This window comes from Salvelinus namaycush, chromosome 26, assembly GCF_016432855.1.
Source record: "Salvelinus namaycush isolate Seneca chromosome 26, SaNama_1.0, whole genome shotgun sequence".
NCBI classification, from domain to species: Eukaryota; Metazoa; Chordata; class Actinopteri; order Salmoniformes; family Salmonidae; genus Salvelinus; species Salvelinus namaycush.
Window position 1 is genome coordinate 24,211,738 of NC_052332.1, and position 23,955 is coordinate 24,235,692.

Consider the following 23,955-nt stretch of genomic DNA (forward strand, 5'->3'; position numbering starts at 1 on the left):
GGGTCCTAACAGTAGGGGACAGGGTCCTAACAGTAGGGGACAGGACCTTTTAAAGGAGGTGTCAGGGTCCTAACAGTAGGGGACAGGGTCCTAACAGGAGGGGACAGTAGGAGACAGGGTCCTAACAGGAGGGGACAGGGTCCTAACAGGAGGGTACAGTAGGGGACAGGGTCCTAACAGTAGGGGACAGGGTCCTAACAGGAGGGGACAGGGTCCTAACAGGAGGGGACAGTAGGGGACAGGATCCTAACAGTAGGGGACAGGGTCCTATTAGTAGGGGGCAGGATCATAACAGTATGTGACAGGGTCCTAACAATAGGGGACAGGATCATAACAGTATGTGACAGGGTCCTAACAATAGGGGACAGGGTCCTAACAGTATGTGACAGGGTCCTAACAGTAGGGGACAGGGTCCTAACAATAGGGGGCAGGGTCATAACTGCAGAGGACAGTACTGGGACAGGGTCCTAACAGTAGGGGACAGGATCATAACAGTATGTGACAGGGTCCTAACAGTAGGGGACAGGATCATAACAGTATGTGACAGGGTCTTAACAGTAGGGGACAGGATCATAACAGTACGTGACAGGGTCCTAACAGTAGGGGACAGGGTCCTAACAATAGGGGGCAGGGTCATAACTGCAGAGGACAGTACTGGGACAGGGTCCTAACAGTAGGGGACAGGATCATAACAGTACGTGACAGGGTCCTAACAGTAGGGGTCAGGATCTTAAAAGGAGGTGTCAGGGTCCTAACAGTAGGGGACAGTACTTTACAGGGTCCTAACAGTAGGGGACAGGGTCCTAACAGTAGGGGACAGGGTCTTAACAGTCGGGGTCAGGATCCTAACAGTAGGGGACAGGATTCTAACAGTAGGGGACAGGGTCCTAACAGTAGGGGACAGGGTCTTAACAGTAGGGGACAGGATCCTAACCGTAGGGGACAGGGTCCTAACAGTAGGGGTCAGGATCTTAAAAGGAGGTGTCAGGGTCCTAACAGGAGGGGACAGTACTTTACATAGTCCTAACAGTAGGGGTCAGGGTCCTAACCGTAGGGGTCAATACTGGGACATGTTCGTAACAGTAGGGGAGAGGGTCTTAACAGTAGGGGACAGGGTCCTAACAGTAGGGGACAGGGTCCTAACAGTAGGGGACAGGGTCCTAACAGTAGGGGACAGGATCCTAACAGTAGGGGACAGGGTCCTAACAGTAGGGGACAGGATCCTAACAGTAGGGGACAGGGTCCTAACAGTAGGGGACAGGGTCCTAACAGTAGGGGACAGGATCCTCACAGTCGGGGACAGGATCCTAACAGTAGGGGACAGGATCCTAACAGTAGGGGACAGGATCCTAACAGTAGGGGACAGGGTCCTAACAGTAGGGGACAGGGTCCTAACAGTAGGGGACAGGGTCCTAACAGTAGGGGACAGGGTCCTAACAGTAAGGGACAGGGTCCTAACAGTAGGGGACAGGGTCCTAACAGTAGGGGACAGGATCCTCACAGTTGGGGACAGGATCCTAACAGTAGGGGACAGGGTCCTAACAGTAGGGGACAGGGTCCTAACAGTAGGGGACAGGGTCCTAACAGTAGGGGACAGGGTCCTAACAGTAGGGGACAGGGTCCTAACAGTAGCTGACAGGGTCCTAACAGTAGGGGACAGGGTCCTAACAGTAAGGGACATGATCATAACAGTAGGAGACAGGGCCCTAACGGGAGGGGACAGTACTGGGACAGGTTCCTAACGGTAGGGGAGAGGATCTTAAAAGTAGGGGACAGGGTCCTAACAGTAGGGGACAGGATCCTAACAGTAGGGGGCAGGATCCTAACAGTAGGGGGCAGGATCCTAACAGTAGGGGGCAGGATCCTAACAGTAGGGGGCAGGATCCTAACAGTAGGGGACAGGGTCCTAATTGAATCCCTTTGTTCTGCTGTCACCCTCACAGGTACAGCTGCTGTAGAAACATCCTCTCTCTCTCTCTCTCCTGAAGTTCACTTGAAAATATTGTTGTTGCTAACAATGTTTGACATGCAGCAGTAGGCCTGTATACAGTGAAGAATTGCTTAAGACAAAAATGTATTGTTACGTAGATTAATGTCAATGAAAACAAGGTTTATAAAATGTGAAACCCATTTGTGATAAGGAAAGTAAACACACCGTAGGGTAATGATTTCATTTTAAACCAAGGGCTCCAAGTAATCCAATTTAGTAGCTCATGTTATGACATGCAGGCATCCTCTTTCATCCTCCTGGCCACGTATCTAGCCTACTCTTCATTGCACTGTTGAGGAATATCCCCAACCTGACTTGTCTCACAGCAGAAATAGATACCCCCAGCTTTATATCACCCCTGTCCAGTAAACATTTAGCTGTGTGATATGGCTTTTAGAATGACTGAGGGAATCTGTATGGAGGTGAAAGGAAGCGAGAGACAACATCTATATCATTCCACTCAGGGCCAGCCGGTTGGAAGGAAAGGATTGCTCCCTGGTGAGGGGCTTCCTCTCTTCCATCTCTCAGTCTCTTTATCCCTCTGACTGGTGCACTGTGGATTGAACAATATATTATTTTTGTCAGACACACCAGTGTGCTCTGGGACGTCTGCTGTCTGGAAGTCAAGAAGGAGGGAGAGAGGGAGGTAGTATTGGAGAATGGTTCCCGTCTCCCCCTGCTTTGTCTCGTCTAGCAGAGGGGTACGGGTGAACCCCCCCCAGCCCCACAGGATGCTGCCTAATCCCATTCACTATCCCAGTCTCTGATGGCACGTCATGTGCTAGACGTCTATCTGTGTGTCTGTTTGCTGTGTGTGAATGTGTCTGTCTGTCTGTCTTTGCCCATGTCCCTCCTGGCAGACTCAGGTGCCCCTTTCAGATAAGGGCTGTGTGGAGGAATTAGCCTCATCATTCCTAGTGCTCAGAGAGTAGCAGCAAAATCCCCCTCGCTCCTCACCCATGTCTGGATGCCTTGTCACAGGGCCGTGCTGCTCTCCCAAACAAGCTTTCGCTCCAGCACTCGCCTCGTGCCTGCTTTGTGTCAGGGCTCACCATACGGACAACAGACTGCTACTGTGTGACAGACTGAGATGCCTGCTTAGAGGGGCAGAGGAAAGGAGACATTCAGAGTCTGTCATAATACAAACTCTCTCTATCTCTCTCTCTCTCTCTCTCTCTCTCTCTCAATTCAATTCAATTCAAGGGGCTTTATTGGCATGGGAAACATGTGTTAACATTGCCAAAGCAAGTGAGGTAGATATTATACAAAAGTGAAATAAACAATACAATCTCTCTCTGTCTCTCTCTCTCTCTCTCTCTCTCTCTCTCTCTCTCTCTCTCTCTATCTCTCTCTCTCTCTCTCTCTCTCTCTCTCTCTCTCTCTCTGTCTCTCTCTCTCTCTCTCTCTCTCTCTCTCTCTCTCTCTCTCTCTCTCTCTGTCTCTGTCTCTCTGTCTGTGTCTCTCTCTCTCTCTCTCTCTCTCTCTCTCTCTCTCTCTCTCTCTCTCTCTCTCTCTCTCTCAAATTCAAATTCAAGCTGCTTTATTGGCATGAAAAACATTGTGTCAATATTGCCAAAGCAACAATGTATACAATATACATTGTAATAAAATTATAAACAATGACAAATAATATAGAATGGCAGTAAATAATAATACAAAATTAAATATAAAAATAGTAACAATAAAATGGTAACAGTCAATAATTGAATGTAATGTAATAAAAAAATGAAACTATAACTAACTTATAACTAAATAACGGTCATCTTCACCATTACATTGGTACTACAACTACTATCATCATTACCACTACTACCACCACCACCATCATTAAACTGCTATCATTACCATTACCACCCATACCATTACTACTTGGAATGATAAACAACAATAATAACAGTAATAACAATAACAGTAATAACAATAACAGTCATAATAAGTAACAGTCATAATACTGCTTACACTCTCTCTCTCTCTCTCTCTGTCTCTCTCTGTCTCTCTCTGTCTCTCTCTCTCTCTCTCTCTCTCTCTCTCTCTCTCTCTCTCTCTGTCTCTGTCTCTGTCTCTGTCTCTGTCTGTCTCTGTCTCTGTCTCTGTCTCTGTCTCTGTCTCTGTCTCTGTCTCTGTCTCTCTCTCTCTCTCACTCGCACTCTCACTCTCACTCGCACTTTCGCACTTATCACTTGCCAGTCTTCAATGTCCTCATTAAGTAAATTCATTTGAATAAAGCAAGAAAGAACCTACAGAGTTCTTTCCAACAAAGTGCAAATGTGTGGTTCACTCAATCTATTGCTGTTGCACTCTACCTGCCTCCCGCTGAATACCTATCTTACATTTAATAACCTTTCCTTGTACTGTCTATGTATTTCATGGTCTTCTAGGACGAGCTCCCTCCAAGGAGACCATCTATCTCTCAGGAACTAATGACTTGGCTCAGAGAGCACCTGTTTGCTGTTGTAATCCCAGCTGAAGCACTGTTCTGTCTCTTGTGTCCACTTGACCAGAACTGCCTCTGCAAATAACCAGCAGAGACAAGAGAGACACACATTACATGTGGAGTTGAACTCTATATTCTACAACTCCACCATTACCTCAGGATACACCTACCATCTGCCTAGCAACCGGAGGAGAATGACAGAACAAATAGGATAGAGCAGTAATCTTTCTATTTCTTAGTTAGGAGAGGAAATGAACAGATCTTCTTCCGGGTTGATTTTGGCCAGTGATCATCCTTTGTTCTTTGGGAAGAAGAGAGGGTGTCGTCATGTCCCTCTCCACCTCCCTGTTGGGATCTTTCTGTTTGTTTCAAACCTCTGTCTCTCTAGAGAGGAACTTGCGTTCTCATCTCAGATCTTCAGTAATGTACCACTACACACAGTAGACCTTATAGCCCCTGAAGGCTTTGGATGCAGTTGCTTTGTGTTGATTGTGATAGCTGACGTCACATGGCATGACACGGAAATACACATTGCCATTGACTTGCCATCATGCAGTGATTTTTCTGCCATTGAAATCCTTGGGCGAGCCGCCTAAGCGTTTCTTCACACAGTGGGAAGCCTCTCACTCAGTCAAGCGTTCAAATACCAAACGCACAATCTGCATGGGACACAATAACTAATACAGTCGTACTTTCCATAACAGTTAGGCTTCCGTTTGCCACGCTTTCATCCCGATCTGTCAATGGCAACATGCAGCTCTTCTGACCGCTGCGTAAAATTGTCACAGCACCCATTGGTTTGGTAAGAATGCTAACAGACTGCTGGCATGGGGGGAGCTGAGAAGGTGAGGAGAGGGAAGGCTATGTAGGACTTATTATCTACCCAGTGATGCAATCCTCTCAGGGATGTTCCCGCCCATCAGTTGTGCATCAGCATGAATGGATGTTGTTCTGAGAATAGACTTTTCAGGAGCAGGTGGGTACACTGGCAGGCCAGCAATTATACACACTGTCACACACAGTCATCCTGACTCAGATATACAGTACAGTACCAGTCAAAAGTTTGGACACACCAACTCATTCCAGAATTTGTATTTATTTTTACTGTTTTCTACATTGTAGAATAATAGTGAAGACATCAAAACTATGAAATAACATATAGGGAATCATGTAGTAACCAAAAAAGTGTTAAACAAATAAGAATATATTTTATATCTGAGATTATTCAAATTATTATTATTATTTTATTTCACTAATCAAGTCAGTTAAGAACAAATACTTATTTACAATGACGGCCAATGACTGCGTTGTTCAGGGGCAGAACGACAGATTTTTACCTCGTCAGCTCGGGGATTCAATCCACCAACCTTTCGGTTACTAGTCCAACGCTCTAACCACTAGGCTACCTGCTGCCCCAGGCACAGATCTGGAGAATGGTACAAAAAAACTTCTGCAGCATTGAAGGTCACCAAGAACACAGTGGCCTCCATCATTCTTAAATGAAAGAAGTCAGGGAGATGACCAAGAACCCGATGGTCACTCTGACAGAGTTCCAGAGTTCTTCTGTGGAGATGGGAGAACCATCCAGAAGGACAACCATCTCTACAGCACCCCACCAATCAGGCCTTTATGGTAGAGTGGCCAGATGGAAGCCATTCTTCAGTAAAAGGCACATAACAGCCTGCTTGGACTTTGCCAAAAGTCACCTAAAGGACTCTCAGACCATGAGAAACAAGATTCTCTGGTCTGATGAAACCAAGATTGAACTCTTTGGCCTGAATGCCAAGCATCACATCTGGAGGTAACCTGGCACCATCCCTACGTTGAAGCATGTTGGTGGCAGCATCATGCTGTGGGGATGTTTTTTAGCGGCAGGGACTGGGAGACTAGTTAGCATTGAGGGAAAGATGAACGGAGCAAAGTACAGAGAGATCTTTGATGAAAACCTGCTCCAGAGTGCTGAGGATCTCAGACTGGGGTGAACAGGACAAGGACCCTAAGCACTCAGCCAAGACAACGCAGGAGTGGCTTCGTGACAAGTCTCTGAATGTCCTTGAGTGGACTTGGACTTGAACCCAATCAAACATCTCTGGAGAGTCCTGGAAATAGCTGTGTAGCGACGCTCCCCATCCAACCTGACAGAGCTTGAGAGGATCTGCAGAGAAGAATGGGAGAAACTCCCCAAATACAGGTGTGCCAAGCTTGTAGCGTCATACCCAAGAAGACTCGAGGCTGTAATCGCTGCTAAAGGTGCTTCAACAAAGTACTGAGTAAAGGGTCTGAATACTTATGTAAATAAGGTATTTCTGTGTTTTATTTTGAATACATTTGCTAAAATTTCGAAAAACCTGTTTTAAATTTTTCATTATGGGGGTATTGTGTGTAGATTGATGAGTAAAAAAAACAATGTAATCAATTTTAGAATAAGGCTGTAACGTAACAAAATTTGGAAAAAGACAAGGGGTCTGAATACTTTCCGAATGCACTGTATATGTACATATCTACCTCAATTACTTCATACCGCTGCACATCGACTCGGTACTGATACTACCTGTATATAGCCAAGTCATTTTTTACTCATTATTGTTATTCGGTATTCACTGTGTATTTATTCAATTTTTAAAAATCTTTAATTTTAACTCTGCATTTTTGGAAAATAACCAGAAAGTAAGCATTTCACTGTTAGTCTACACGTGTTGTTCACGAAGCATTTGACAAATAGATTTTGATTTGATTTCAGCTGGAGGGGCGCTTTGAGGGGATTTCGAGCTAATGCTGATGTCTGGGTATGATCAGGCATTACAGCACAAGGCTGGCTGGCTGGTTTGCACTAGCTCAGAGAGGAAGACATGGGCTTTACAGACAGCAGTTAGTCTATATGACACTGTACAGCATAACATAAAGGCCATCCAGTTCAAACAGCAAACATACTGTTCTGCGCAGCTTCCGTAGAGGTTTTGGTGTGTGTGTGTGTGTGTGTGTGTGTGTGTTAACCTCCTGTGCAGAGCTGGAACCTGGGAGTTTACAGCTCCATAAGTGATGAGTACTCCTCCTGCTGGCCCCCAGGCTCTGGGACAAACACATACAAGGCTAGGGCTGGGCCGTCCATTATTGATGATGTTAGGGTGCAGAAGAGCATGGGTCCCACACTGACATCTGTTCTCTCCTCTTTACTCTCCTCTTCTCTTCTCTCCTCTTTATTAGGCCCTCTCTACTCTTCTCTCCTCTCCTCTTTACTAGGCCCTCTCTACTCTTCTCTTCTCTCCTCTTTACTAGGCCCTCTCTCCTCTTCTCTCCTCTCCTCTCCTCTTTACTAGGCCCTCTCTACTCTTCTCTTCTCTCCTCTTTACTAGGCCCTCTCTACTCTTCTCTTCTCTCCTCTTTACTAGGCCCTCTCTCCTCTTCTCTTCTCTCCTCTCCTCTCCTCTTTACTAGGCCCTCTCTCCTCTTCTCTTCTCTCCTCTTTACTAGGCCCTCTCTTCTCTCCTCTCCTCTCCTCTTTACTAGGCCCTCTCTACTCTTCTCTTCTCTCCTCTTTACTAGGCCCTCTCTCCTCTTCTCTTCTCTCCTCTCCTCTCCTCTTTACTAGGCCCTCTCTCCTCTTCTCTTCTCTCCTCTTTACTAGGCCCTCTCTCCTCTTCTCTCCTCTCCTCTCCTCTTTACTAGGCCCTCTCTACTCTTCTCTTCTCTCCCCTTTACTAGGCCCTCTCTCCTCTTCTCTCCTCTCCTCTCCTCTTTACTAGGCCCTCTCTCCTCTTCTCTTCTCTCCTCTTTACTAGGCCCTCTACTCTTCTCTTCTCTCCTCTTTACTAGGCCCTCTCTACTCTTCTCTCCTCTCCTCTTTACTAGGCCCTCTCTACTCTTCTCTTCTCTCCTCTTTACTAGGCCCTCTACTCTTCTCTTCTCTCCTCTTTACTAGGCCCTCTCTCCCTTCTCTCCTCTCCTCTCCTCTTTACTAGGCCCTCTCTACTCTTCCCTTCTCTCCTCTTTACTAGGCCTTCTCTTCTCTCCTCTTTACTAGGCCCTCTCTACTCTTCTCTTCTCTCCTCTTTACTAGGCCCTCTCTACTCTTCTCTTCTCTCCTCTTTACTAGGCCCTCTCTACTCTTCTCTTCTCTCCTCTTTACTAGGCCCTCTCTCCCTTCTCTCCTCTCCTCTCCTCTTTACTAGGCCCTCTCTACTCTTCTCTTCTCTCCTCTTTACTAGGCCCTCTCTACTCTTCTCTTCTCTCCTCTTTACTAGGCCCTCTCTCCTCTTCTCTCCTCTCCTCTCCTCTCCTATTTACTAGGCCCTCTCTACTCTTCTCTCCTCTCTTCTCCTCTTTACTAGGATCCCTCTCCTGTTTACTAGGCTCGTTCTCCTCTCCTCCTCTCTCCTCTCCTCTTTACTAGGCTCCCTCTCCTCGTTACTAGGCCCTTTCTCCTCTCCTCTTCTCTCCTCTTTACAAGGCCCTCTCTCCTCTCCTCTCCTCTCCTCTCCTCTCCTCTCCTCTCCTCTCCTCTCCTCTCCTCTCCTCTCCTCTCCTCTCCTCTCCTCTCCTCTCCTCTCACCTCTTTACTAGGCCCTCTCTCCTCTCCTGTCCTCAGCTGTCTATGGCATGATGATGGGCACAACTGTGCTGCTGTCACAATGGGGTGTGAATGCTTCATAAATATCACACCGGGGGGGTGGTGTGTGTGTGTGTGTGTGTGTGTGTGTGAGCGTGAGCGTTCGTGCGTCTGTACCCTTGTATATATGCGAGTGTGGTGCATGAGAGAGGGGTGTAAAATGATTGGTGGTGACATGTCCTAGGAATTAATTTGACGGTTGGTATGCGTCCAGAATATCCAGTACATTGATTGGTGGTGTGAGGTGATGTGTCATGAATAAATCTAATTGGCTGTTGTGGTGTGTGCACACGGTGACCTGTCAATAGCATTGTGAGACATCTTTCCTTTCCTAATCAAATCACCACCCCTCTCTCCCACTGTCGCTAGGGCTGGGGTGTGCCCATGGCACCATATTGTATTTTACAGACAATGGATGACCATGCAAATTAACCCACGTCTGGTTGACAGGTTGCCATGTCTACCGAGTCCCTGATTGGTTGAGGCTGGTCACATGGGATTTCCAGCCATGGCCACATGTGTGCCTGTCCCAGAAATGGACCCTGAGATGTGTTTGCAAACACTCCAGCGCGTTTCATAGCTGATCTGTCTATACAAATGCATGCCCCTCCCCACCCCACTCCCCTCCATCCCCTCCGCTCTAAACAAATGAAGTGTAAACGTTGCATGGATGTAAGACTAAGGGGCTAGGGGTAAGACTGAGGGGCTAGGGGTAAGACTGAGGGGCTAGGGGTAAGACTGAGGGGCTAGGGGTAAGACTGAGGGGCTAGGGATAAGTCTGATGGGCTAGGGGTAAAGCTGAGGGGCTAGGGGTAAAGCTGAGGGGCTAGGGGTAAAGCTGAGGGGCTAGGGGTAAAGCTGAGGGGCTAGGGGTAAGGCTGAGGGGCTAGGGGTAAGGCTGAGGGGCTAGGGGTAAGGCTGAGGGGCTAGGGGTAAGGCTGAGGGGCTAGGGGTAAGGCTAGGGGTAAGGCTGAGGGGCTAGGGGTAAGGCTGAGGGGCTAGGGGTATGGCTGAAGGGCTAGGGGTATGGCTGAAGGGTTAGGGGTAAAGTTGAAGGGCTAGGGGTAAGGCTGAGGGGCTAGGGGTAAGACTGAGGGGCTAGGGGTAAGACTGAGGGGCTAGGGGTAAGACTGAGGGGCTAGGGGTAAGTCTGAGGGGCTAGGGGTAAGTCTGAGGGGCTAGGGGTAAAGCTGAGGGGCTAGGGGTAAAGCTGAGGGGCTAGGGGTAAAGCTGAGGGGCTAGGGGTAAAGTTGAAGGGCTAGGGGTAAGGCTGAGGGGCTAGGGATAAGGCTGAGGGGCTAGCGGTAAGGCTGAGGGGCTAGCGGTAAGGCTGAGGGGCTAGGGGTAAGGCTGAGGGGCTAGGGGTAAGGCTGAGGGGCTAGGGATAAGGCTGAGGGGCTAGGGGTACGGCTGAGGGGCTAGGGGTAAAGCTGAGGGGCTGAGGTAGGATGGGAAGAGAGAGCGTTATTGCCACTCCATCCTGAGGATTCCTTTTCATATTTTGCAGACTCTGGGTGAGTAGCTTTATTCTCTGGTCTGTTCCGCTCAAAGTTGGGGCTCCCTGGGGTTCTGACTGAGACGAGACAGAAATCAATCATGTGGAAACACACAGTGAGAGAGCCTTTGACTGGACTGCAGGATAGGAGGGAGTGGGGTGGTAGAGGGAGGGAGAGGAAGAGAGGGTGTTAGACAGAGAGGAGAGGGAGAAAGAGAGAGGCAGGGCAGAGGTTGGATAGAAGGATGAAAGGGTCACAGCGGTAGTGACAGACAGAATTGCGGGTGTGGGGGGATAAAGCATAAAATACACAACGTCAGATGTAAAGACATGAGCTAAATATGAATCTGATTCTTACACGTAGCTCACTTCGCTGTGTTGGTGTCACCATATTGAGGCTTAATTCATATTCATGCCCATAACCCAATATTACCCGGTGATGTATGGAGAGGAGAGACGTGGCACTGAAAGGCAGAGTAATGCTCCGTTCCAGCCTCATCATTTCTCCCCTCTGCCAGTGGGTGAGGGCATGCATCAGGGCAGCACATGGACACACCCCAGCCCTGCAGCTAGCTTAGGTGGGCAGCGTGCCAACCAATGGCACAATGGATGTTGCTTGAATGACAAAGCACTCTTCATTAAGGGCATAACCAAATCTCATTCACTGTTCTCCACAGCGGCCATTTTCATGTGTATTTCCAGTCTCAGTCTAAGTCCGTTATGATGAGGCCATGGTAAGCGTCGGAGTAAAAGGGTATAACCTATGTTACAGGCAGCAAGCTGCAGCATTCAGACTGGCCACACTGACACACAACCCCTAGAGATGGTTTTAAAAAGCCTGAGAGATATTCATGTACTCTGAAGCACAACGGAGCAGCCACAGCCACCACTCATCACCGTGGTGTATGGCTGCCATGACAGCAACTTGAGCTATACAGAAGGATATCGTCAGGTACTCATTTCTCTGAGTGGTTGAGCCACTCCATGCTCCTCAGACTGAATCTATGTCCTAACCCTCTTCACACTAGCTCTTAGCCTGAGCTCCACCTGCTTTTAAAGTACCCTAGACTCCTACTCTAGGCTCCCATTGAAGTTACACACCTTCACCCTAGACTCCTACTCTAGGCTCCCATTGAAGTTACACACCTTCACCCTAGACTCCTACTCTAGGCTCCCATTGAAGTTACACACCTTCACCCTAGACTCCTACTCTAGGTTCCCATTGAAGTTACACACTTTCACCCTAGACTCCTACTCTAGGTTCCCATTGAAGTTACACACCTTCACCCTAGACTCCTATTAATTATACAGTTTAGAGTGGAGAGTAAAGGTGCTCTTGTATAAACAGCACACCTGCTGAAAGAGAGGGAGGGGAATAGAGAGAGAGGGGGAGGGGAATAAAGAGAGAGAGAGGGGGAGAGAAATAGAGAGAGAGAGACAGAGGGTGGGGAATAGAGAGAGAGAGAGAGGGTGGGGAATGGAGAGAGAAACAGAGGGTGGGGAATGGAGAGAGAGACAGAGGGTGGGGAATAGAGAGAGAGACAGAGGGTGGGGAATGGAGAGAGAAACAGAGGGTGGGGAATGGAGAGAGAGACAGAGGGTGGGGAATAGAGAGAGAGACAGAGGGTGGGGAATAAAGAGAGAGAGAGGGGGAGAGAAATAGAGAGAGAGAGACAGAGGGTGGGGAATAGAGAGAGAGAGAGAGGGTGGGGAATGGAGAGAGAAACAGAGGGTGGGGAATGGAGAGAGAGACAGAGGGTGGGGAATAGAGAGAGAGACAGAGGGTGGGGAATAGAGAGAGAGAGACAGAGGGTGGGGAATAGAGAGAGAGAGACATAGGGTGGGGAATAGAGAGAGAGGGTAATAGAGAGAGAGACAGAGGGTGGGGAATAGAGAGCAAGAGGGTGGGGAATAGAGAGCAAGAGGGTGGGGAATTGCGAGAGAGAGGGTGGGGAATTGCGAGAGAGAGGGTGGGGAATTGCGAGAGAGAGGGTGGGGAATTGCGAGAGAGAGGGTGGGGAATTGCGAGAGAGAGGGTGGGGAATTGCGAGAGAGAGGGTGGGGAATAGAGAGAGAGGGTAGGGAAGAGAGAGAGAGAGAGGGTGGGGAATAGAGAGAGAGGGTGGGGAATAGAGAGAGAGGGTGGGGAATAGAGAGAGAGAGAGAGGGTGGGAAATCGAGAGAGAAAGAGAGGGTGGGGAATAGAGAGAGAGAGAGGGTGGTGAATAGAGAGAGAGAGGGTGGGGAATAGAGAGAGAGAGAGATAGGGTGGGGAATCGAGAGAGAGAGAGAGGGGAATAGAGAGAGAGAGGGTGGGGAATAGAGAGAGAGGGTGGGGAATAGAGAGAGAGGGTGGGGAATAGAGAGAGAGGGTGGGGAATAGAGAGAGAGAGAGAGAGAGAGAGAGAGAGAGAGAGAGAGAGAGAGAGAGAGAGTGTGGGGAATAGAGAGAGAGAGGGTGGGGAATAGAGAGAGAGGGTTTGGAATAGAGAGAGAGGGTGGGGAATAGAGAGAGAGAGAGAGGGTGGGGAATCGAGAGAGAGAGGGTGGGGAATCGAGAGAGAGAGGGTGGGGAATAGAGAGAGAGAGGGTGGGGAATAGAGAGAGAGGGTGGGGAATATAGAGAGAGAGGGTGGGGAATATAGAGAGAGAGGGTGGGGAATATATAGAGAGAGGGTGGGGAATAGAGAGAGAGGGTGGGGAATAGAGAGAGAGAGGGTGGGGAATAGAGAGAGAGGGTGGGGAATAGAGAGAGAGAGAGAGGGTGGGGAATAGAGAGAGAGAGAGAGGGTGGGGAATAGAGAGAGAGAGAGAGGGTGGGGAATAGAGAGAGAGAGGGTGGGGAATAGAGAGGGAGAGAGAGGGTGGGGAATAGAGAGAGAGAGGGTGGGGAATAGAGAGAGAGGGTGGGGAATAGAGAGAGAGAGAGAAAGGGTGGGGAATAGAGAGAGAGAGAGGGTGGGGAATAGAGAGAGAGAGAGAGAGGGTGGGGAATAGAGAGAGAGAGGGTGGGGAATAGAGAGAGAGAGGGTGGGGAATAGAGAGAGAGAGGGTGGGGAATAGAGAGAGAGAGAGGGTGGGGAATAGAGAGAGAGAGAGGGTGGGGAATAGAGAGAGAGAGGGTGGGGACTAGAGAGAGAGAGGGTGGGGAATCGAGAGAGAGAGAGGGTGGGGAATAGAGAGAGAGAGGGTGGGGAATAGAGAGAGAGAGATAGGGTGGGGAATAGAGATAGGGTGGGGAATAGAGAGAGAGAGGGTGGGGAATCGAGAGAGAGGGTTTGGAATAGAGAGAGAGGGTGGGGAATAGAGAGAGAGAGAGAGGGTGGGGAATCGAGAGAGAGAGAGGGTGGGGAATAGAGAGAGAGGGTGGGGAATAGAGAGAGAGGGTGGGGAATATAGAGAGAGAGGGTGGGGAATATAGAGAGAGAGGGTGGGGAATATATAGAGAGAGGGTGGGGAATAGAGAGAGAGGGTGGGGGATAGAGAGAGAGAGGGTGGGGAATAGAGAGAGAGAGAGAGGGTGGGGAATCGAGAGATAGAAAGGGTGGGGAATATAGAGAGAGAGGGTGGGGAATAGCGAGAGAGAGGGTGGGGAATAGAGAGGGTGGGGAATAGAGAGAGAGAGAGAGGGTGGGGAATAGAGAGAGAGAGGGTGGGGGATAGAGAGAGAGAGAGAGTGGGGAATAGAGAGAGAGAGGGTGGGGGATAGAGAGAGAGAGAGAGAGTGGGGAATAGAGAGAGAGAGGGTGGGGGATAGAGAGAGAGAGAGGGTGGGGGATAGAGAGAGAGAGAGAGAGAGTGGGGAATAGAGAGAGAGAGGGTGGGGGATAGAGAGAGAGAGTGGGTGGGGAACAGCTGGCACCATGGTGATGGAAGCATAAACACATCCAGAGGTGCGTAATGAGGCATGGGGGCATCGTTTTGGCAGTTAGGAGGGGACGGGCTCCATCATATCCCTGTATTAGCATTGGAGGCGTCTCCAGCACGCCATCTGTAAGCCCCCCAAACCACCACCCATAAGCCCACTCACATGTGACTCACAACCAGCATTAAATCATGCTCGCATTTAACCTTGTTACACCACGCAGGTTTCACCACAGGGGAGAGAGGGAGGCAGAGCAAGCACGAGATAGATAGAGGGAAGGTGTGAGAGGGGAAGCGAGGTTCTGACTGAGAGGAAGAGGAGGGGGTGAGGAGAAAGAGGGAATGGGGTGGGAGAGGAGATATGGGGGGGGGGGGGGGGGGGGGGTCTGATCTGAGTAAAGTGGAATACGTCTGTGACTGTGCGGGGGCATTTGGCACCACATGTCCCTGGATGTCATCATTAACATGGCGGCCTGCATTATGCTCACACACAATCCCATGTGTGGCTGCGTACGACGATGTTGCTAAGAAACACGACATCGCTCTCCTCGCTCGTAAACACATGAAGTTTAACATGAATGAACCACATTAAGGCAGAGCAGACGGGCCTGTCGTAATGACTGAGTGATGAGATGTTGACCGTGTTGTAGACTGTGTTGACGACTGTGTTGATGACTGTGTTGTAGATTGTATGGATGACTGTTGTAGACTGTGTTGATTGACTCTGACCCTGTCATTGACCGCTGTCTCTCTGCTGTGTGTTCCAGGTGATCTCAGCCCTGTCCAGGATCTCCCATCACAGCATTGTGCAGATCAAAGGCATGAGGTATGTCTCCTCTCCTCCCACTACCCTTCACTGTCCGTTTGAGGAAGAGGAATATTGAACATGTTCACTGTATCTCTCAACCAGACAGTGTTTTCTTGTTCTGGTAGTAGATGTGATCTAGGCCTACTCCTGTCAATACCACTGTCTCTGTTGGTTACCAGGTCTGGAAGAATGATCACATGTAAAAACAAGTCCAGGGTCAGACAGCTCAGATCACATGACTAAACGCATCACTAAGCTCTACCTCTGTTTCTCGGCGTCACATCAAAGGATGCCATTTAGTGTGGTTTATTGGCTGCTGGGAAACCACTTTCTGATTTCTCTTTATTTGCTCAGTCTGATCACGCTGTTGGCTGTGAGGGGGCTGCGAGCTGGCTCCACAAATAAATCAAGGTGTTTTATCTTGACCGGCAGGGTAATGAGTTGATGGAGCGCACCCATTAGGCCTGGTGCCATCCCAGGAAACACAGAGACTGGCCTATTAATAAACACTACACACCCTGAGAGGTGGCTAAATCACTGAGGTCCCATCTCCTATGGTCTGTTTCCTCTGTCTGGTCTATAGTGTGGTGAATGAGAGAACTAAATGGCAGTCTGTTTCTTCTCTTTAGCCTCCAGAGCCCCACCACAGTGAGTTGAAAAGCCTCTGCACAGTTAGTTAGGAGGGCTTTTTGTTGTTGTTTAGAACGTGTCATTTAATCTAAAACACACTGGTGTACATTAACCATTTGCAGTCAGATCATGAAGTGATATCTCTTTCAATCATCCACAATATCACTGACTCCCTCTAACGCCGACATAGGAAGCTTGCTAAGTGGCACATGACCAACGCATGGTGAGGGCATGATCTAGGGCACATGATGTTAATATGTCCGTCCAGCGGGGTCAGGCAGACAGTTAAGGTCATGTCAGTTGTTAAACACCCACCGCACTTTCTTAACCCCCCCGTGTCCTTCCCCTACTGCCTGGGGTAAAGGTAACGGAGGCCCCTCTGCCCCTGTAACATTACAGAGACCTGTCAGTCCTCTTCAGTGTCACCAGACACAGACCTGTCCCTCTCTCACCCCAGAGACACTCAGCAGTTAAATCCCCCCCCCCGTTCCTCCCTCTTTCTGTTTCTCCCTCTTTCTGTTCCTCCCTCTTTCTGTTCCTCCCTCTTTCTGTTCCTCCCTCTTTCTGTTCCTCCCTCTTTCTGTTCCTCCCTGTGTGTTTGATCTGGCGATCATTGTTTTGGAGGCGTGTTCATTGACTTGCTGTTGAAGCCCATTGATTGGCACTGTGATGCCTATTGGCATCAAAGAGCCAAAAGTCAGGCCTGTGTGTCTCTGTCACTGTGTCTTTCCTGAGCCCCAGCTTTACTGGAAGCCTCGCCACTCCTGCCTGCACACCCAGACACGCTCCACACTTCTGGAAAACTCACAGTCCAAGCCCTGTCTCCTTGAGAAACCCATGAAAATGGTATCAATCAATCAAAAAGGGAATAGAGGTTAAGAATAAAGGCCTTCTGTCATGACATCCTGCTCCTCATCTATGGACTGTGAGCTCTTCTGGCGTTATACAACTCATAGCAGGATCTCTCACCCTCCTCTCTCCTGACAGTGAAATGCTCCTGCCTCCTTTCTTCTCATGATATCTGTCCTCAGCTAACCAAAAGCCACCTCTTAGCTCGCAGTAAACCTACTCACACTTCGTGTTCTCTTGATTTCCCCCTGATACCACAAGCCATTACTCCATTAGTCTGTGTGTGTGTGTGTGTGTGTGTGTGTGTGTGTGTGTGTGTGTGTGTGTGTGTGTGTGTGTGTGTGTGTGTGTGTGTGTGTGTGTGTGTGTGTGTGTGTGTGTGTGTGTGTGTGTGTGTGTGTGTGTGTGTGCCTTGTTCTCAGTGGGTCAGAGTGCTATAATGTGCGTGAGAGCAGAGCTCCACAGTGAGAAGGAGAGTGGCAGACAGAGGCTGAAACCCAGCAGGAGAGAGACTGCAGGCGGAGAAGTGTCAGGAAAGATGCTCTCTCTCTTCCCCTCATCTCCTCCTCCCTCTCTCCTTCATCCCGGCCTGGGGCATTAGGAATGCTCATTCCCGCTCACGACAGTGTGCGATATAAGACTCGATAGTCACTCACATACATTACACATCCCACACATAATGTACACATTATACATGCATACACCCATGATGCACACCCCTCATTAATACTCTATTTGTGTATGTGGTGTAAAGTTGCACACTTGCATACCAACAGGACAGAGATGACTCACATTACACATAGAATTAAGCAATAAGGCCCGAGGGGGTGTGGTATAAGCACGACGCAACGCGGAGTGCCTGGATACAGCCCTCAACCGTGGTATATTGACCATATACCACAACCCCCCGATGTCCCTTATTGCTATTATAAACTGGTTACCAACGTAATTAGAGCAGTAACAATACATGTTTTGTCATATCTGTGGTACACGGTCTCGTATACCACGGCTTTCAGCCAATCAGTATTCAGGGCTCGAACTACCCAGGTTATAGTATCGCATAATGTACACATGAACACATTCATTCACTGTTACACCCACTCCCCAACATCCCCAAGCCAAAAGCGTTGGAATGGGAATGAGTCAGACATGCAAGACTAAATGAAGAATAAACTCAGAGGGACGTTTATCAGAGTTGGTGGGTGGACAAGCACAGAATGGGCCCTGATGGAATTTTCTGCCTCAGCTCCACATAGCTATTGATCTCTGCTATGGGCCATTGGGACCTGCTGGATGTTACTGCACTTCTCAATGCGGCAACAGTCACACCAAACAACCGCATAGTTACGTCCTCACAGTTATTTGCGATAGCGGTTCAATGGGGCTGGGCATACAGCTGCTCTGTCCTCCACACGTCTGACATTGATTACCTTTACCACAGGAATGGCTCTGTGTATCGAACAAGCACTTTCACTTAATCGCAGACCGAGCTAATTGACAGGATGAGTCAATGGGTGCTGCACACTGAAATAGTTTATAGGCATTCAATGGTAGTCAGGAAATAAACACCTATACTCTCTACAGCCTGATTGGCTCTGAGCCCTGAAACAGGAAGAGGGAGGGTGAGAGAGAGAGCGGTTGAGAAAGAGGGAGAGAGAGGAAGATTCTGAAAGTGAGAGAGTGACAGAGAGAAATGAGTGAAAAGAAAGAGGCAGGACAAGAGAGAGTGAGTAGGCCAGCAGAGCTCTGTGATGCGTTGTGTTCCTTAACCTGATGTTAGCATGACACACTAGTCCCTCATGGTGACCACACACACCAACACATACAGACACACACACGCACACACACTGCTCTCACTACACTGACACTAATTGCTGGTGTCACACACAGAAACACACGCTAGAAAACACACAAGTAAAAACGTATCCTGAGTGATATTTTTGTAAACAATTCGCTACTGTGCATTGAATTCAGTGTATTCAGTTAAACATAGATACAGGAGATATGATTTTGTGCCACTTGGAAGTTATAAGGTCTTGGAATCAGGTTATTGAATTGCCTGATTGAGTTAAGCTCCCTCCTGGGGTTCCATAGCTGTGAGTCCAAGTGACAGAATGATTCGATTAACTGGAAATCACAGATTAAGTTAGATAAGAGGCGTCAGACTAAAAGGTAGATGTCTTGAATTGAATGAAAACCTGTTATTGAAAAGTGTCATATTGCAGCTAGGATAATTGAAAACGGCCAACAGGTGTTTACTTAGTGCCTGGACTGATGCTCCTATCGCCACAACTAAATAACCGCTAAACAGAATGCACTGCCGATTGTCTGTGTTGACAATTACAGTGGATGCATCCAGGTGAATTATTAGGGTTGAGCAAATATCTTGCTTGTGGAGAAGTGAGAGAGATGTAACTTACAGGACTGAGAGATGCAGCTGTGACTGTCAGGGTTCAGTCAGTGCATCCATCTGATTAACTCCCACCCACTCAGACTGAGCCCCAGGTGCACACACACACACTCTCTCTCTTTCTCCTGAGCCCACTCACACTTTACCCCCTTCCTCTCCATCTCTATTTTTACCTCTGTTGCCCTGCGTTGATGTAATCAGCTGTGAGATGGGGGTCTGTATGTTTCCTCAATCGAGCCAGCAGGCTGCTCTGTGGGGAGTGGGCGTCAGCAGGACATACAGTACAGGACCTCATGGTGTCCTACCGCACGCACGCACGCACGCACGCACGCACGCACGCACGCACGCACGCACGCACGCACGCACGCACGCACGCACGCACGCACGCACGCACGCACGCACGCACGCACGCACGCACGCACGCACGCACGCACGCACGCACGCACGCACACACACACACACACACACACACACACACACACACACACACACACACACACACACACACACACACACACACACACACACACACACACAGTGATGGATTGAGATTAACACCTGACTGATAGACACTCATCCCCCGCTGTTACCATATCTAACTGTAAGGCCTGTCCACCGGCTAACTCTTTGTCTCTTTCTCCCATTGTGTGTGTGTGTTGTAGGCCTTTTCCTTCGGAGGACACTGGTCTGAATGAGGATGACGTGTACCGGAGTCTTGAGGAGCTGGCAGAGTAAGTACTCAGACCCCCTGTATCCCCCATCACTCACATACACTGCAATCCCCACAACATATGGACGGAGCAGCGGAGCACAACTCTGAGCCGTAACCATCCATCCTGCCACCTTCCTCCTTCCTTCTTCCATCCTGCCACCTTCCTCCATCCTGCCACCTTTCTCCTTCCTTCCTCCATCCTGCCACCTTCCTCCTTCCTGCCACCTTCCTCCATCCTGCCACCTTTCACCTTCCTTCCTCCATCCTGCCACCTTCCTCCTTCCTTCCTCCATCCTGCCACCTTCCTCCTTCCTTCTTCCATCCTGCCACCTTCCTCCATCCTGCCACCTTTCTCCTTCCTTCCTCCATCCTGCCACCTTCCTCCATCCTGCCACCTTCCTCCTTCCTTCCTCCATCCTGCCACCTTCCTCCGTCCTGCCACCTTCCTCCTTCCTTCCTCCATCCTGCCACCTTCCTCCATCCTGCCACCTTCCTGCCACCTTCCTCCATCCTGCCATCTTCCTCCTTACTTCCTCCCTTCATCCTTCCTCCATCCTGGCACCTTCCTCCATCCTGCCACCTTCCTCCTTCCTGCCACCTTCCTCCATCCTGCCACCTTCCTCCTTCCTTCCTCCATCCTGCCACCTTCCTCCATCCTGCCACCTTCCTGCCACCTTCCTCCATCCTGCCATCTTCCTCCTTACTTCCTCCCTCCATCCTTCCTCCATCCTGGCACCTTCCTCCTTACTTCCTCCCTCCATCCTTCCTCCATCCTGGCACCTTCCTCCATCCTGCCTCCATCCTGCCACCTTCCTCCTTCTTTCCTCCATCCTGTCACCTTCCTCCTTCCTGCCACATTCCTCCTTCCTGCCACCTTCCTCATTCCTTCCACCTTCCTCCATCCTGCCTCCTTCCTCCATCCTGCCTCCTTCCTGCCTTCCTGCCTGCCTTCCTTCCTTCCTTCCTTCCTTCCTTCCTTCCTTCCTGCCACCTTCCTCCATCCTGCCACCTTCCCCCATCCTGCCACCTTCCTCCTTCCTGCCACCTTCCTCCTTCCTACCACCTTCCTCCTTCCTGCCACCTTCCTCCTTCCTGCCACCTTCCTCCTTCCTGCCACCTTCCTCCTTCCTGCCACCTTCCTCCTTCCTACCACCTTCCTCCTTCCTGCCACCTTCCTCCATCCTGCCACCTTTCTCCTTCCTTCCTCCATCCTGCCACCTTCCTCCTTCCTTCTTCCATCCTGCCACCTTCCTCCATCCTGCCACCTTTCTCCTTCCTTCCTCCATCCTGCCACCTTCCTCCATCCTGCCACCTTCCTCCATCCTGCCACCTTCCTCCTTCCTTCCTCCATCCTGCCACCTTCCTCCAACCTGCCACCTTCCTCCGTCCTGCCACCTTCCTCCTTCCTTCCTCCATCCTGCCACCTTCCTCCTTCCTGCCACCTTCCTTACACCTTCCTCCATCCTGCCACCTTCCTCCTTACTTCCTCCCTTCATCCTTCCTCCATCCTGGCACCTTCCTCCATCCTGCCACCTTCCTCCTTCCTGCCACCTTCCTCCATCCTGCCACCTTCCTCCTTACTTCCTCCCTCCATCCTTCCTCCATCCTGGCACCTTCCTCCATCCTGCCTCCATCCTGCCACCTTCCTCCTTCCTTCCTCCATCCTGCCACCTTCCTCCTTCCTGCCACATTCCTCCTTCCTGCCACCTTCCTCATTCCTTCCACCTTCCTCCATCCTGCCTCCTTCCTCCATCCTGCCTCCCTTCCTTCCTTCCTTCCTTCCTTCCTTCCTTCCTTCCTTCCTTCCTTCCTTCCTTCCTTCCTTCCTTCCTTCCTTCCTTCCTGCCACCTTCCTCCATCCTGCCACCTTCCTCCATCCTGCCACCTTCCTCCTTCCTGCCACCTTCCTCCTTCCTACCACCTTCCTCCTTCCTGCCACTTTCCTCCTTCCTGCCACCTTCCTCCTTCCTACCACCTTCCTCCTCCCTACCACCTTCCTCCTTCCTGCCACCTTCCTCCATCCTGCCACCTTCCTCCTTCCTTCCTCCTTCCTGCCACCTTCCTCCTTCCTGCCACCTTCCTGCCACCTTCCTCCTTCCTGCCACCTTTCTCCATGCATCCCTGCTGTCCGTCACTCTGCCCGTTGCCATGGTGACACCAGCAGCACATTCTTTTCCTGCCTGCCTAGCTGCCAAGTTGTCTAAGGAACTGGATGGCTGGCAGGATAGCTTGGATGATGGGTGGGTGGGTTTGAAAGCAAGCTCATGCAGCGGCAGGGAGGCTGGGTTGGGGTGGGCTGTTAGCGGCAGGGAGGCTGGGTTGGGGTGGGCTGTTAGCGGCAGGGAGGCTGGATTGGGGTGGTCTGGTAGCGGTGGAGGCTGGGTTGGGGTGGGCTGGTAGCGGTGGAGGCTGGGTTGGGGTGGGCTGGTAGCGGTGGAGGCTGGGTTGGGGTGGGCTGGTAGCGGCAGGGAGGCTGGGTAGGGGTGGTCTGGTAGCGGCAGGGAGGCTGGGTTGGGGTGGGCTGGTAGCGGTGGAGGCTGGGTTGGGGTGGGCTGGTAGCGGTGGAGGCTGGGTTGGGGTGGGCTGGTAGCGGTGGAGGCTGGGTCGGGGTGGGCTGGTAGCGGTGGAGGCTGGGTTGGGGTGGGCTGGTAGCGGTGGAGGCTGGGTCGGGGTGGGCTGGTAGCGGTGGAGGCTGGGTCGGGGTGGGCTGGTAGCGGTGGAGGCTGGATTGGGGTGGGCTGGTAGCGGTGGAGGCTGGGTTGGGGTGGGCTGGTAGCGGTGGAGGCTGGGTTGGGGTGGGCTGGTAGCGGTGGAGGCTGTGGTGTGCGACAGCTCCCATTCCTCTCTGATTAATGGAGAATAATTAGACGCTGTGCTAAGATAGGTGTTATTCATCACCCAGAGAGAAGAGGGGAGGGGGAGGGAGGGGAGGAGGGAGGGGGAGAGAGATGGATAGCAGAGTGCCACCACCGCTGCCTGCTGAATACATTACTGGAGGAAAACGTGCAGAAGCTGAGAGAAGTGCAGGCCAAGCAGGCTAATAATGGGTTAGAGCTCATCTTAGCTTCCAGCCCAAAACTGGGCCCTCACTGGATAGGAAGCACAGCCTTGTGAGTGCAAACACACAGCAGAGTAAACACACAGGTGCGTCCTGTACATGTCGGGAAATACTGTACATTGGTTTAGAAGTGACCCTCCCCACAGCTTTATTGTGGCAAAATGTTCCATCCAACAGCATTCATCAACCCGAAACGGTGCCTGAGGAAGGCCTGCAGCATCACCAAGGACCCCACACACCCCAGCCACGAGCTCTACATACAACTAATACAACTTCAAGCTTAAAAATAAGCAAAGAACAATCAATCTCAAAATGGAGTAAAGGACTAGGGCCTTGATTATTTCTGGTGGTCCTGTGATGCATTACTGTGATGGTCCTGTGATGCATTACTGTGATGGTCCTGTGATGCATTACTGTGGTGGTCCTGTGATGCATTACTGTGATGGTCCTGTGATGCATTACTGTGATGGTCCTGTGATGCATTACTGTGATGGTCCTGTGATGCATTACTGTGGTGGTCCTGTGATGCATTACTGTGATGGTCCTGTGATGCATTACCGTGATGGTCCTGTGATGCATTACTGTGATGGTCCTGTGATGCATTACTGTGATGGTCCTGTGATGCATTACTGTGATGGTCCTGTGATGCATTACTGTGATGGTCCTGTGATGCATTACTGTGATGGTCCCGTGATGCATTACTGTGATGGTCCCGTGATGCATTACTGTGATGGTCCTGTGATGTTTTACCTTTAGTGGTGTTGCAGGCAGCCAGGGGTGTCAGGGCACAAAGCGAATGGTAAAAGTCCTCTGCTTTGATTACATATCCTTTAGTTTGTCCTTTACCCTTTCACCCCCTGCACTATAACCCAACCTCTCTCTCTCTCTGATAACCTGTTGGGTCATAACACCTTCTCTGACCTGCCTGGAGCCTACAGTGATCCCATTCATTCCAGAAGGGTTGGGCCCTAGCCTCTTACTTCAGTGTGAACCTGCTCTTTGTCTCACCTCCAGGTGCAAAGTGCTGCTGTATCTTATTGAATTAATCAAACCGCAGTGTAGCATGAACACCCTTGGTCTATAGACGGCCCCAGTCCAC

The 23,955-nt window shown here is 50.3% G+C and overlaps 1 protein-coding gene across 1 annotated transcript in view; it reads left to right on the top strand.

Moving 5' to 3' along the window:
- The first annotated feature begins 14,854 nt into the window (after positions 1-14,854).
- The window catches only part of LOC120021010 (guanine nucleotide exchange factor VAV2-like), a 54,754-nt gene continuing 45,653 nt past the window's right edge, over positions 14,855-23,955 (top strand). Inside the window, exons 1-3 of the mRNA XM_038964670.1 lie at positions 14,855-14,899; positions 15,157-15,215; positions 19,749-19,817. Coding sequence (XP_038820598.1) covers positions 14,855-14,899; positions 15,157-15,215; positions 19,749-19,817 — 173 coding nt within the window. The remainder of the gene's footprint in view (positions 14,900-15,156; positions 15,216-19,748; positions 19,818-23,955) is intronic.